The sequence below is a fragment of the Anabrus simplex genome, chromosome 5 (assembly GCF_040414725.1).
Source record: "Anabrus simplex isolate iqAnaSimp1 chromosome 5, ASM4041472v1, whole genome shotgun sequence".
Classification (NCBI taxonomy): Eukaryota; Metazoa; Arthropoda; class Insecta; order Orthoptera; family Tettigoniidae; genus Anabrus; species Anabrus simplex.
In genome coordinates, this window is record NC_090269.1 from 321,944,042 (window position 1) to 321,960,841 (window position 16,800).

At 37.9% G+C, this 16,800-nt stretch overlaps 1 protein-coding gene across 8 annotated transcripts in view; it reads right to left on the reverse strand.

Moving 5' to 3' along the window:
• LOC136874046 (uncharacterized) overlaps positions 1–16,800 on the reverse strand; it is a 616,846-nt gene that overhangs the window by 195,820 nt on the left and 404,226 nt on the right. For all 8 annotated transcript variants that reach the window (XR_010860213.2, XM_067147551.2, XM_067147552.2 and 5 more), the window contains one exon: positions 6,574–6,846. Coding sequence is in view for 7 of the 8 variants with exons in the window: in XM_067147551.2 (XP_067003652.2) it covers positions 6,574–6,846 (273 nt within the window). In the remaining variant the exon portion in view is untranslated. The remainder of the gene's footprint in view (positions 1–6,573; positions 6,847–16,800) is intronic.

Sequence of the window (16,800 nt, forward strand, 5' to 3'; positions counted from 1 at the left end):
CTTCATGTGATGCAGACTGAGCCGGAGGTGTTCTCTATGACAAATCTCCATCAGGGATATATGTATTAAAGTGCCGGAACATCCCAGAAGTACTTCTGCTGATGTATTTTAGTTCTGAATAAACAACACAGTGCACTGTGCTATGTGACATCTGTTCACACAATGATCTCACGTCCACGAATTACACTGTTTCAGACACCGTCTTTAAGTTGTGGAGTACAATTAGAAACTATTACAATTACACGTAGTGAAGTACTTAATTATAATGGGAAAACTATATAACATTGCAAGGAATTCTTTCCTTTGTCACCATAATGTTAGTAAACACAAGCACTGCTCAAATGGATACTGAATGAGGAGTCTGATAAATTATGAGTGATAACAATGTACACCTACAATAGCTGTCAGTTTCTACACTTAGCCTACTCATTAGTGTACTATCCACAGCATACAATGCCAGAAAGCTTATCCTTTACAATTATGTTATACTGCATCAAATTAGACCTCTGCAGAAATGAAAGAAATGAACAGCCTAGTTACTTCCTGATATATATTTACAGAATGGAAAAGGCCCGACATGCTTCTCGCCACACAATCCGGGGACAACGCTCTCTAGATTTCTCAAAATTTCTCATGAGAAACAGCTGCTTGCTCTTGAGACCCTGTCTTAGACTGCCAATCACTACACAGGAGTGTACATGTGGGGAAATTATCAAATGAAATCACTGTTTTTGACCTGTATTTAAACATGGGGAAACCATCCATGGTTTCTGTCCATTCCTGTACTTTAGAACATGCAAAAGAAAGCTTCTACTATGTTTCCTTGCAAAACACAAAGTGATGATCTGCAAAATCTGTAATATGAGAGTCACATGGGAAAGAAAAGATTCATATGACAAACATCTTAATAATAATAATAATGTTATTTGTTTTACGTCCCACTAACTGCTTTTTAAGGTCTTCGGAGACGCCGAGGTGCCGGAATTTAGTCCCGCAGGAGTTCTTTTACGTGCCAGTAAATCTACCGACACGAGGCTGTCGTATTTGAGCACCTTCAAATACCACCGGACTGAGCCAGGATCGAACCTGCCAAGTTGGGGTTAGAAGGCCAGCGCCTTAACCGTCTGAGCCACTCAGCCCGGCAACATCTTAATAACAACGTGCACAAGATAAATAAAGAAACCCAGGAAACAAAATAAAACAACGTTCAATCAGAGACAGCTTTGATAGTGCTAAACGTGTTAAAACTGAAAAGGAAGAATTCATGACATGTACAGTGTCAGCTTTCCTGGGAGCAAACATTCCACACCACAAGCAACTTTATTAATATTCTGATTTCCTTTATCCTAGGCAGTGGAGAACTTCCAGTTGAAAATATGTTTTGCAAGCATTATGTTCTTAAAGCGAGAGGACAGAATGATGTAAAGGAAACAGAGAAGGAGAAGAAATGAACACATTAAGTGCCAAGCGACCCCATTTGGGTGGGAGCACTTAATTTCTTTAACGTCATGACATACATTTGTTTGACTTCAAGAACTGTGCAAACCTATTTGGGTATGCAGTAAGTATACGTTTCGAATCTGTACAAAGCCTCTTCCTGCCGTCTGCTGGGCGTCGATTTAAGTGTGCATAGTCCACCTTTCATTCGTCAATTCCTGGTTTGGTGTGACCCCATACATGTACGTCAGGAGTGCTTTGTAAGCTGACAAAGTAACAGTGTATCTTGTGGATTGTTTGTGGAAGTGTGTAATGCTGTTAGTTTTCTTCTGTGTGAGTTAGTTTGTTCATTACTATCTTTAAGTCATTATGAGTAAATCGAGCAGTAAAAAACTAAGTGCAGATAGTCTGGATTACATACTGCAGAAGTAAAACGATGTCATCGACGAAGGTTACACTGATTTTGAACCGAGCACAGATGATGAGATTGTAGAAAGTAATGACAATTCAGAAAGTGCTGAAAGTGAGCCTCCAGGTGAAAATGAGGAGGGTGTTCGACTCAAGAAACAGCTGGGAACAACAACAACAACAAGGGATCTTAAATTGGCCCTTAGCGTGACATTCCTTTTCAAGAGGTGGAGGCACAGGGATGGCTAATGATTCCGATACCTCACCTTATGGCATTTGTTTGTTAGATAAGAACCTCATTTATCCAGGATAAGTGGGACCCGAACTGATCTGGATTATCGAAAATCTGGATAATCCGGAAAAACTACAAAAACCAAATACAGTACTTGTTATGTAATATATTAACATGAGTTGTACAGTAATACCTTTCTTCAATTGTAGAATAAAAATAAGAACACTTTTCTTACATTTATGACTGTTTAATGCACTAAAATAATGTGTGAGCCTTTTCTGTTTTACATTTGTATAGCGTTTGCGTGCAGCATGATCACAAAGACGTTCTACTAACATCAGTTCTGTCAGCGTGGTTTCAGTCTGGGATTCTAAATAGACCATCAGTTTGTCCAGCTGCATTGTTGCATCTCCACAAGTCATTGTTTCTTCTGATGGAGCGCCGGTTTCATTTTCGAATTCACCATCACTCTCGTCATTACCTGCTGAGGAACAAGAGGCAATAATTTATTCATCTGTCATTATGCCATAGCCTGAAATACAGACATTTTTCCACCAGTCATTTATGCCGTTCCCATCTACGTCCGAGCATCCGGGAATGCGTGCAAATGTGTCAAGGAACTCAGAAGAGTCCGCGGTTTCCCCATTCTCAATTCCAGGCAAATGCTGGGACGGTACCTTTGATAGACCGCGGCCAACTTACTTCCAATTCCTGCCCTTAATTATCCTTGGTGGAAAGACATTCAAGAAAAATCGACCCCGTAAAAGAAATACTGTACAAGTAAAAATAAATGTTTATTATTTTTGAGCCGGATAAACCGGAGATCTGGATTAATGAGGCCTGGATAAACAAGGTTCTTGAATAAATTTCATGGTAGAGGAAACAAACCATAATGTTCAACAAGTTTCTTTTTTGCTTTACGTCGCACTGACACAGATAGGTCTCATGGCAACGATGGGACGGGAAAGGCCTAGGAATGGGAAGGAAGCAGCCGTGGCCTTAATTGAGGTACAGCCCCAGCATTTGCCTGGTGTGAAAATGGGAAACTATGGAAAACATCTTCAGGGCTGCCGACAGTGGGGTTCAAACCCACTATCTCCCGGATGCGAGCTCACAGCTGCGCGCTCCTAACCGCCCAGCCAACTCGCCCAGTTCAACAAGTTTTAATGAGTAAGTATTTAAGTCCATCAAATTGCTTAATGAATGTGTGGACAAAACATTGGACAAAATGAGAAAATTCCTTGGTTTTCGCTTGCAGATGGGTCTTGTCCAACTGCCATACTTAGCATGATACTGAAGTGCTAAGACTGTGTTCTACACGGAAGTTGCTTGCAGTGCTATGAGCAGAAACAGGTTTCAGTTACTCTCGAGATTCTGCCATTTCGCCTACAATGAGCAAGAGGTAGGCAAGCGGGACAAAATACAGCCCCTTGTGGACACGACAGAAAACCGATTTCAGGAAGTAAAGACTCCAGACTATAGATGTATATATGGTTCCCTGGCAAGGGAGATTCTCGTGCAAGCAGTACCCCCACAAAAATCCCACAAAACAGCATTAAAAATAACACTTCAGGTATAGCAAGCTCACATTATGAATGAGCAAACAACCCTCTTATAATCAACAACATAAATAACATGTTCATTCATAAATAAACGTAAGTACGGCTGAGAGTTGGAACACTAACCACTGCGTAAGTGAGACTCTGTATGGGAGGGGGAGTGTACGTGTACAATTCATAATGACCAATACGACCCCATTCGGCATCACAGTATTTAATTAAATATAGAAAATAAGATGACCTGATATACGAGGGTTGGGGCAAAATTTATTGCAACTTTTATTTTTCCTGCAGATATGTGAGCGGATCACAAATTGCTATTTGTAACATGGTGTGTATTCACAAAAATAGATGGCTCTGTGACTGTCGGAAGTAGCACAGAGTGCTATGAAATCAGTTGTGTGGCGAGTGGTGTCTGAGACAGATGTTACCCGTGTTGAGCAGCACACATACATCAAAATTTCAATTCTCCGCAGGAGAAATGTGAGAGAATGTCACAGTGAACTGGTGAAAGCCCTTGAGAATAATGCCTTCCCATACTGTACAGTATAATGGTTGGTAGGAAAATTTCAGCAAGGACGTGTGGCCAACTGTTGATTAGCAATGCCCGGGACCACCTGTCAGTGTACGGACCAACGTGGCACGTGCCGTCATCAAGCCCCTCGTGAAGGAGGACAGACAATGGACGCTACTGGAATTAGAGAGGGCAAGTGGCACAGAGAAACGCACCATCCACAGGATTTTGCAGACAAAGCTATAACTGCATAATATCGCATCGCGGTGGGTACCACATGAACTGGCGGAATTCAAAGGTTGATGTGATATGCAACATGCTCTGACCACCTAGCACACTGGCAACAGGATGGCGACCACTTCCTGTCACAAATAATCACAGAGATGCCAACTATTATGATACAATCACAATAATTATGAATTACCAATCATGATTACACCTTTACGAATGAAACACCACAAATTACGAATTTTTATTGATTTTTAAATGTACATGTATGAAGTGTTGAAAAGGATACACAAGGAACGCCACTACAGCTTGATTTCTCAGAATAATTCTTTTCAGGTTTCTCAGTAATCATTTATACTGCTACCTCTTCCTTTCCCTTGTTCAAGACTATTTTGAGTTTACACGCGCCGAACGCAGTGTGCGCTTCCAGTACCGGGAACAATAGCCACCTGTAAAGTTTGATATCTTGCAGAGTTTTCTTTGTTCGTCACATGATCAGCATTCCATGCATGTATTTGAGTTCCTTTGTCTGTTTTGGAGCTCCGTCCGCTGTTCAAACAGGCTGCTCAAGGTTCCATCACCCCATACTGAAGTGAGAATTAATTCTTTGGGTCTAACCAAGTCCATCACATGCACACTTACTTTTTCGGAACCAAACCACATATCAAACAAAGTGTTGACTTCACACGACATTAATATTTACCTCTCATTTTGAGAAATGGCAGATACAGTTTTCATTGTACCCGTAGATACATAACGTAAAATGCCTTCATGTCGGAAAAAATCGTATCTAGTGTTTCCATATCCCTGTTGGGTAGTTTTTATTTGTATATTCAGTAGTACGTTTTCACGCTTAACATGTTCATTTTTGTTCTCCCCTGCAGAAACGTCTTAATGAGGTATTACTGTATTCGCATTCAAAAAACAAAGTTGCTACCGGTTTCTCTTTAATTACATATGTGATCTAAAGGAATAGGATAGTATTTCATGAACCCCTTAATACAATTTAAGAATATGAAAACAGAATGTCAGTACCTTTAACAAATCAGAAGATATTCGAGGTGGATAACTTAGCTGAATCACCCTATATATGTAGGAAATTACAATGGTAAATAAATTAAAATATAAGAAATTGAAGTGAATAAACAGAAGGAACACAATTTACTATTTTATTTTGTTCTTCAGTGTTTTAATGTGTGTTATTTCTTACAGAAGATTTTTTTTTTAATGACAGTTGAATCTTAACAATTGCCCGTTGTTTCCTGAGATTGTCCTTCTCGCAAGCGTAATTTGCTCATCAACGCAGCTTCAAGCACTTCCCACCTGGGGAAATAGCTTGAGTCCAGCACCTTCGAACGAATACGAGCGAGTGGAAAACAAGCATTGCAGTGCTCTAATACAAAGCCAATACGAAGCACACTTAACATTCTAGATATGGTGAAATATCTTACCTTAAACATTTCTCTACTAAACCATGCAACATTTACTATTATTGTCTCTCTTAATGTCTTTCAGCTTATTCCAACCTAGGAAACTGTATGTTTTCAGCTGCCAAACCAATCATCTTCCACCCTATATGCATCAAGTTTCTCATGTTGACTGTGCCTAGGCATTGTGGTCAAAAACTAGCTCCTTTTGAGTTCTCATTCATAAAATTACATTTAGAAAATAATTTTTAAAATCAGATTTGTGATTAATTTCAATGGCTACAGAATTTGCAACAGTTTGGTATGAGAAACCAAAACACTGGAGCACTCAATCACCACTAGCACTGTACATTAGGATGCACTAGTTTTTGAAGCAAACTGTACAAAATATAATCGATATCAGCATTTTGACTGTACGACTTTGTCAGATAGCCTATGCTGTTGCAATGTCTTAATAATGTGAGTTGAATTGTAGTTAATTATGGTTGGCTAGAATTAGAAAACATGTTCTATGCTAGAATCAAGGTAATATCCCACCATTCACTTTGAGTTAAATGTGGGAAAACTCAATTGAGAGGGCTGTCTTAAAGTATCTTAACCTGCGATTGAACCATTCTTTAAATGTATACTATAGGAGTAGATGTGTCATTAAACAACACACATTAAGGTGAATTCCATTACTTCCCGAAAGGAAGTCTTCCATAGATCTATAGTCAACCTTACTAAATCTCCCTAGAATAATAAACAACATAAGCAAAGTATGCTCACCTTTATACTGTTGGTATTCTTGTATTCATTTTCAATTAGTTCCTTATCTCCTTCCAGAGTTCCGTAATAATATGAATCTAAAGCAGTTTGCTCTTCAGGTACAGTAGGGGTAGGTAGCTCTGCTACTCGTTTAGGCTCAGGCGTAACAGCATCAGTCAATGCTCGCTTCCGCCCACTACGCTTACTACCTGGGGGTGGTGTAGGTGTCTCCACATTGCGAATACTCTGTGGCAGCATATCAATAGTACTGATGGGTCCACGGGGTACTTCAGCCTGAAACAGTGGAGTTAGAAATAATGAATAGTCCCATCATAATAAACTCAGTTGGTCAACATGTTTCTCTCATTTTTCTGAGCCAAACACTGCATTTGTTTACTAACATTTTTTTATATGTGCTTCTATTAGACAGAACACAGAGTGAATGGTGAACATAATTAATGAGAGAACTGACATTTGAAAATCAAGTCATGTAGAGAAAGATAAGAACACGGAGTAAATAAGATTAACAATATGACAGGTGAGTTTAGAAACAGGGAGCAACAGATGGAGGAGACAATAGCCTATGAACACAATGAAAGACAATGATATCCCCACATCTTCATATACTACACGTATTATATATGTATTCTCTCCTCATTAATCCCAGTTCATCTACATCAATTTCTTCTAAGACCCTGATGAGCTCAGTTTCACCTCTTAGCTTCATCAGAAGGGCAGGTATCAACACTCATTGAAGGATCATCTGAACAGATCTTCACTCTGTGTGAAGAGAAGGATAAATGGAAAGCAAGATAAACACAGGAAAATGGAAGAGACAAAGATAACAATGAATACAGGTGGTAAAAGCTAAGGAACACAGGACAAACATAAAAGGGGAAATGTATCCGAACAAGTCAATACATGTAATGGAAGGGAGAAAGCGACAAAACAAGTCATATAGAGAGATCAGAACATGAAACAGGAGCATGTAAAAGCATAAACACAATAACAGTCAGTGTGAGAAGAGAGGGCAACAGTTAGAAAAGAGAATGAGAAAAATGGAAACACATTGTTATTGAGTACAAGGAAGGAACCAAAACACAATTGGGGCAACCCTTCTAACCATAATAGTCTAATCACCACCATACCTGAATCAGACATACCCCTCTGACAAAACAATAGCAGATGACAAATCAAATCTCATTCAATTATTTAAACCAATCTCCCATGTGAACCATGTGACCTTGACACAGTGGAAAGGCTTGTGCATCTCCATGAAGCAGATAGCAGAGCTGAAGGTGCAACCACATCGGATAGGTATCTGTCCAGAGACCAGACTAGAGAATGCTTCATCGAAAGTGGGGTAGCAGTCTTTCAGGAGTTGCAAGGATGGAAGTCTGGATGACTGACAGATATAGCTTTGTACCAACATTTGATATGGTTTACCTGTGTTGATACAACTATATGGCTGAAAGCAGCAGGAAACTACAGCCGTAACTAACGCCCGAGGACATGTAAATCTCTCTGAACGAACGAACGAACGAACGAACGAACGAACGAACGATGTACCAGTAATGGCTTCCTCCCAGGAAAAGTATTCTGGAGGTAAAATGGTCCCTCATTCTGATCCCTGGGTGGGGAGCACATAAGAGTAGGGGGTACAATAATCAGGAAGATGAAGACCAACATTCTGCGAGGCAGAGTGTGGAATGTTAGAAGTTTGAATCATTGTGGTAGGTTAGAGCATCTGAAGAGGGAAATGCATAGACTAAAGTTAGATGCAATTGGTGTAAGTAAAGCACGTTGGAAGGAAGAGTCTGATTTTTTGTCTGGCGACTATAGAATTTTGAACACAAAATCAAACGGGAAGTGCAGGACTTAGTTTAATAATGAATAAGAAAATAGGGCAGCAGGTAAGCTATTATGATGAGTATTGTGAACAAATTATTGTTGTCAAAACAAGACACCAAGACAATGCCCACCACAATACAGCAGATATATAAGCCTATTAGTTCAGCAGATGATGATGATGAAATGAAAAGAATACATGAAGAGTTTGAAGATTAAATACCAAATATGAAAGGAGACAAGGATCTAATTTGTGATGGAAGAATGGAATGCAGTGGAAGGCCAAGGAAGAGACAGTAATGCAGAAGGAGAATTTGGACTGGGACTAAGGAATGAAAGAAGTCGACTGGTTGAATTCTGCACTGATCATAATTTAGTCCTTGGTAAATCTTGATTCAAACACCACAAACACTGACGGTATATGTGGATGAGAGCCGAAGACATTGGAAGGTATCAGACTTCATTATGATTAGGCAGAGATTCAGAAACCAGATGTTGGATTGCAAGACCCTCCCAGGAACTCCGTTGACTCGGACCACATCTTGGGGTCATGAAATATTATCTGAAGGTGAACAAACTGAAGAAAGGAAGGAATGAAAGAGGATGGTATCTAGGTAATTTCAAGAAAAAGAGTGCGAACGATGGTTTCAAAGAACATGTTACTCAAGGACTAAATGAAAAGACTGAAGGGAACAATAGATGAAGAGTGGAAGGTCCTGAAGAATGACATCAGACGGGCTGCTGAAGAAAAGTTAGGAAGGAAGGTAACATCAAGTAAGAAACAGTGGATAACTCGAGAGATATCAGAACTCGTTAATGAATGATGAATATGCAAGAATGCAAGAAATGAGGTGGGCAGGAAAGAATACAGGTGATTGAAGAATAAAGCAGACAGCAAGTGCAAGACAGCTAAGGAAGAAGGGTTGAAGGAGAAGAGCAACCCTGTCGAAGGTTCAATATATCATTAATGATTTGAATTTAGAACTGTCACCCTGGTGGCAGGATCCCCATTAGTTGTTTATCTAGCTCCTTTCTTAAAGTTTTCTAAGAACTTGGAAATTTTTTGAATATTTCCCTTGATAATATATTCCAATATCTAATTCCTCATCCTAAAAATGAATATGTGCCCTAATTTGTCCTCTTGAATTCCAACATCTTCATATGATTATCTTTCCTACTTTTAAAAGCTTCCTTCAAGCTTGTTCGTCTACTAATGTCTTTCCAGGCCGCCTCCCCACTGACAGCATGAAACCTGCCACATACAAGAAATGAAATATGAAATTAATTTTTTATCCTGTATTATAAACCTTAACAAGAGTGTTATGGTTCTTCTTTCAGGAATTTCCACCTTTACAATACTAATTAATTTTTTTCTTTCAGAATAACATCAATGAATCATGGTATATGTTTTGTCTTTGTTAAATGATATTGTCAGTCATTAAAATTCAAAAATTGAGAACAAGGATATATTTAATTTTGAAACACACTGTATGTTACTTATGTGCCCAATCCTGTCTGTGAATTCTAGTCAGAAACTCTCACTGTTAAAGGTATATGATCACAGCAACACACATATTCATTTAAAATCTCTGGACTCTAGTCAAAAATCATCATTTAAAAACCTATATTTCCATTAATACATACACAAGTACACATAAGAAGACACCTTTTGGCATTTCTAAATTAAAAATTAATATACAGACTATAGTTTTTTCAGATCATTAAAGATCTTATTGTGTGTGAAATAACATAATATGTAAATAATACGCTTATTTTTCCTACAATCTCCATTTTTTTTTTTTTTTTTTTTTTTTTTTGGCATGGCTGTTGAAATAGAAAATTTTAACATATAAGTCAAATACTTTAATGAAAGGCTGTAATTCGTGCAGTTAAAGCTGACTGAATTGGAACTTCTCTCAAAATGTTTACAAGCTGAATTGCCAGGATTGGTTTCATTAAAGATGTTACAATAAAATAAAATCGCTCACCAGTCTTACATTAGCCTGGTCAACCTGTGTGTGGTCTTGTTTTGAACTGCAGACAGCTGATCATGAATTGCGAGGCTAATCTAAGACTGGTGAGGAAATTTATTTTTTTAACATCTTTAATGAAACCAAGCCCGGCAATTTAGCTTGTAAATATTTTGAGAGAAGATCCCCTTAGAAATAGTCTAATTTAATCAGCTTTAACTACAAGAATTACAGCCTTTCAGGTGGTCGTGGTGCTAATTACTGTTTTAAGAGGAAGTAAAACTAGGCAACCATCGTCTATACAGCCTTTCAATAAAGTGTTGGATTTACATCTTTAAACTTGGGACTTCAACAGCTGCATAAAAAAAAATGCTTCAAGATTCTAGGAAAAACAAGCATATTATTTACATAATATGTTATTTCAAACAGAATAAGATATTTAAAGACATGCAAAAACTATACATATTAATTTTTAATTAGAAACACCATCAAGTGCATTCTTATATGTGTACATGTGTAATAATGGAAACTTTATGTTTTTTTAATGATGATGATTTCTCACTGGAGTCCATAGATTTTAACTCAATATGCATGTGTGTTGCTGTGATCATGTGCTTTTAATAGTGACAGTTTCTGACTAGAATTCACAGACAGGGTTAGACACGCAAGTAACACATAGTGCATTTCAAAATTAAATACATACTTGTTCTCAACTTTTATATTTTAATGGGTGAACATGTCCTTTTAACAAAGACAAAACATGAACCAGAATTCTTTGATGTTATTCTGAAAGGAATACATTATTAATATTGTAAAGGTAGAATTAAAAAAAAAAAAGAACAAACCACATAATCAAAGATCTCGTCACCTTACACCCAAGTCTTCCCAGCGCAATGTTCCCAACATTTTTGTAACACTACTCCTCCTCCATTGTCTCAAATCCCCCAGAACAAATCGTGCTGCTTCCCTTTGGATCTGCTCCACTTCTCGTATAGAGTAATTCTGGTCAGAGTCCCAAACACTGGAACCATACCCTAATTATTATAGTCTTAACAGAGACTTATATGCCCTCTCCTTTACATCCTTACTACAACACCTAAATACTCTCACAACAATGTGAAGAGATCTGTAACCTTCCTTGTTAATATGATTACCCTAATGAAGTTTATTCCTTATATTAGCACCTAAGTACTCACGTGTTCCCTGTGAGGTACTATCACCCCACCGACACAGTAATTAAAACTGAGAGGACACTTTCTTTTGGTGAAACTTATAACTTGATTTTTCATCCCATTTACCATAATACCATTGTCTGCTGTCAATTTCATAACATTGTCTAGGGCATTTTGTAGTCACTTACAACCCTGCAACTTATTTATTACTATATACAGTATATCATCATCTGCAAATAGCCTTATCTGTGGTAACAGGTCATTACTCATATTATATATATAAGAGAAAACAAAGGTCCGATAATGCTGCGCTGCGGGACAACCCCCTCCCAGTCTTAATCATTACAGGATCAGATAACACTTCATCTACTCTAATTCTTGTCACTAATCTCCCTTGATCGAAACTATCAAAAGCATTGGATAAGTCAATACCAATACAGCCCATTTGATCTCCTGAATCTAAAACATCTGCTATACATTGCTGGAATCCTAGAAGTTGAGCTTCAATGAGATAATATATCCTACAACTGAACTCCTTCTATGAAAGGAATTTAGTAATTTTGCAAACGTGTGTGATACAATCAGAAAGAGTCCTTTCCCAGACATTACAACCAATACACATCAAGCTGATTGGGCTGTAATTATCTGCTTTATGTTTGTCGCCCTTTACATTGTACACTGGGGCTACGATTGTAAATCTCCATTCATTTGGTACTGCTCATTCATACAAACAGTAATTAAATAAGTATTTCAGATATCCCACATATCACAACAGATAGCCTTTAATATATACTCAGTAATCTTATCAATCCCAGCTGCCCTTTTAAGTTTCAACTTTTGTATCTTTTTGTAAAGGTCTTTATTATCATATGTTAATTTCAATAATTTGTCAGTACTAGCCACCTGCTCCATCTGGAAATTATCTTTATATCCAACTACCTTTACATTCTGGTAACTGAATATTTCTGTCTTCTGTAAGTTCTCACATATTCACCTCCCATTAATTAACTCTTACAGTGCCATGACACCAATGCATCAGCATTTAAGTTTTACACAAAAAAGGCCAGGATGCCGATTCACCCGGCACCCTCATATAACTGGTGTAGTTATGCAGTGTGGTGCTAGATTGCTCTACAAATCAGGTAGTATGAAGGCAGAATGTTTGTAATTCCTTCTCATGTCATTAGATGGCACTAACTTAGCTTAATTTTTGCTAGTTTACTTGTCCATTACGAGTGTACAGTCTGCGAGCACCGGACGTCTATGATACAATATGAAAGCCACCTTGTTTATGTATGTATGCAAGCTGTAATTTATTTTCAATAATTTTACGTTCTGCCACATGAGTTATTTATTGCAAAATATCAAGATTATTATTATTTCTCTGTAGTTATATATACACAGCAATTTATTTAAGTCCTAGTAAAGTTGTAAATAGAATATTAGTCAAAAGAAGGCGTGTTGTCATGTAGGCCAATTTCGGGAGAAGAAATTGAGGAACACTCGGATCACCTTGAAGATGTGACTTTAATTTTAGCAAAAGTAATGAATATGAAGTATCTGGGTCTTCTGATAGTGCACCAGTGAACAATGGAGCCATGCCAATAGCTAACGGGCCAGCAACAGTTCCTACAATGTCAGAGTGTGGTAATTCAAGTGACAGTGCAAATGAAAATGACAGTGAATTACTGTAGATGAAGCATGGATTGAATGCATATTCCCAGAAAATAATTATATCTCTTCCTGACATTTTTATGAAAACCCAGGTACAAAACATGTACCTCAACTTGATGCTCTTTCCATCAAATACTTCAATCTTTCCTTTACCCTTTTCATTAATACTAATTGATTTTGTATGTTCTTCTCACCTCCTGAACTGTTCTGTAGTAAAAATACTAGTATAATGCACACAGTTCTCTCAAATGATCACCACAACTCTCCTAAATTAATAAAACATCCAGTTGTTGACAGGGTACGTATAGGTACTTCAAGGCAGAAACTGCTTCCAAGGACACTCCAGGAATCATCCATGAACAAGGGGAGTGTGCATGCGAGGATCTTCAGACGGCAGAAGTATTCAGTCAGCAGTATGTAGAGATTGATGGTTACAATGATAATGTCAAGATAGAAGAGATGATTAATACCATACCCGCCAATTTAAAAAAGAGAAATCCGGAAGATCCTAAAGCGGAAAATTTTTAACGAAAAAGGACGGCAGGGGGGGATTAAAAACAATACTAATACAAGTAAATATATGTTATGATCACCCCTGAAATAAAATACTTACACAAAGTTACATCTTGATGAGTGCTCATATGTTTCCGCTTAACCACATACAAACAAAGCCTTTCACAGCTGCTAGGAAGCACAACACAGTTACTAAAGTTGTTATATATAAATTCACAGTCTGCTACTATTCACGGATTTCCTTTCTTCAAAATCACAGCCTGCTACTTGTTTGGTAACATCTCAGTGAATAAAGTAGCAGTTGAGGTTGAACGGGTGACAAAAGCATGGTGATAATCGTTAATGTGATTATCGATACATTAGCTGGTCAAATTTCAAACACTGCATCTCATACTACCAGCTACCATCGAAAGTCAAACAAATCTGATTTGATGAATATAGAATTTTCACGACCGCATTGTAATCAAAACCGACTTTCAACCTATTAGGTCGTGTTACGTACATTTAGTACGGGCTGAAGAGATGTTAAGAACAGAACAAAAAAGGCAACCAGACACCAGTGGGATCCGAACCCACAACCTCGGTTGCTCTGATTTGACCGCAGAAAGCGAAACCAAGGGTGGATATTCTAAATACGTACAATACCGTTCATTTGTACAACCATAAAACACACTCAAAATCCGTACATTTTACGGAAAAACCTGAATACTTCGCAGGAATGCTAAAACTAATGACATATTAAAATTTACCTACGATAACAACATTTACAATAAGATACAAAAATTTAAAGATATAAAAGCCGCTGGAATTGATAAGATTTCTGGGGATATATTAAAGACAATGGATGGGATATAGTACAATATCTAGTACTTATTTGATTATCGTTTGCATGAAGGAGCTTTAACAAATTAATGGGGAGTTGCTATAGTAGTCCCTGCATATAAAGGAAATGGTGACAGACAAAGCTGAAAATTACAGGCCAGTCAATTTCACATTCATTGCATGTAACCTTTGGCAAAGCAATCTTTCTGATTATATTAGACATGTTTGCGAAATTAATATCTGAGTTGATAGAAGCCAGTTCGGGTTAGGAAAGGTTATTCCACTAAAGCTAAATTTGTAGGATTCCAGCAAGACATAGCAGATATCCAGGATTCAGGAGGTCAAATGGACTGTATCACAACTGGCTTATTTAAGGCATTTGATAGGTTAGAACATGGGAGACTACGGGCAAAAATGAGTGCAAACTGGACAAGACAAAAGGGTGACTGAATGGATGGCTATATTAATAGAAATTAGAACTCAAAGCATTAGGGTAGGCAAAGTTTTATCTGACCCTGTAATATTTAACACAATGCGGACCGGTCCCAAGAAAACTCGTGTTTGCCTAGCCGAGCGCTGTGGACCGGTCCTGAGTTATCTCGTGTTAGCAGCAGACCCAGCAGACTGAACTTTAGTGCTATCTTTTGAGATACGGGACCTATTTGGGGGTCAAGGGTGACAGAACTATTATGTATGGTTCTAAACAGTCGATAGTCTCATTTCTTTTCGAGTATTTTTCATAATTTTCTTTGCAATTCCTGACAACATGTTTACGAAGTTCGAAGAGCCATGCAAGATTTCTCTATGTGTGCTTGAAATACGTTTTCATGATACATATACAGTTAGGTTAGGTGACGTTGTCTAAAGAAGAAAAGTGGAATGATGGCCACAGAGGCCTCTGGAGTGATACTATAATTTATCCTCACAATGAAATTAAACAAACACTTTCACGGAGTTTTGGATTTCAAAAAATAACAAACGAGTATGCCATAATGTGGATACCATCTGCGAAAACGCAAGTTTTGAACAAACCGATTGCCGTTTAATACAGTTTTTAATGTGAATGGACCTTTTCCCGACTTTTTCGAATAACCAGATATAACAACAATCTGTTATAGTGAGTAAACTTTTCACCGTTATGAATTCTCGCTATAACAGACTTCTACTGTATTCCTTTCTTTACAATACTTCTACACTTTAACACTAAAAATTGTATGTCATCCTTACTTGTCTTCATGCTTTCTATACTGTCATCACTGCTCCCTAGTCCCCCCTGATTCCCTGAATCTACCTCCCTATGACACTTAAAAACAAATCCGCTAACTTTTGTGTACCACTGTGGTACAAGTGAAGGCCATCTGCGCATAGATCCCCATCTCCTACTCACACAGTGGGATCTAAAAATCCCATTTCCAATTTCCCATCGTGCCATAGTCTCATTTAAATCCCCACTCACCCTTCAGACAGTATCCCTTCTACATACTATCCAAACGATACTTCTTCCATGCTGCCGTAACCAGATCCCGCACATCCTCAGCTATGTTAGAACATATTCCTGTTTGCCTTATGTTAGCCATACCAACGTGGAAAATTACCATCTACTTACCCACCACCCACCCTTCTATTTTTCTCAACAACTGCCTTAACCTAATTCCTCGCTGTACGATTAGAGAAAAGTTAGGTGCTGCTTACAGGAAAAATCAAGGAATCTTTAGAGAAAGGGAAATTAGGTGTACAAATATTAAGAGCTCAGATGTAAGACCATTTCTAAGGAAAGAAGACAAGGCAGAAAGACGCAGGAACATATCCAACAACTGAATAAGGGAAAGAATTTGATGTTAAGGTTCTGGAACAAGAAAAGGCTGTTAATGCTGATGAAATGGGAGACTCAATTATAAGGTCAGAATTTGACAGAGCTTTGAGAAACCTAAATAGGAATAAGGCACCCAAGATTGACGACAAACCCTCACAATTACCGACTGCCTTAGGAGAATAATAATTACAGTAAAACCTAGTTAATTCAAAGTCATTGGGACACAAAAATCCGCCTTCAAATTACATGATTTTGAATTAACCACCAACACGTACTTTGGAAACGCCAACCTTTGCGGTGTCACAATATATTGTAAGACCCGTTACTGCATGCAAATAACCTTGATTCACAGTTTAAAGCTCTCAAATGCCATGGAACAAAAAACTCTTTCCAAAATGTATCCAACAAGGTGCATTTACAGTATTCAAATAATGCA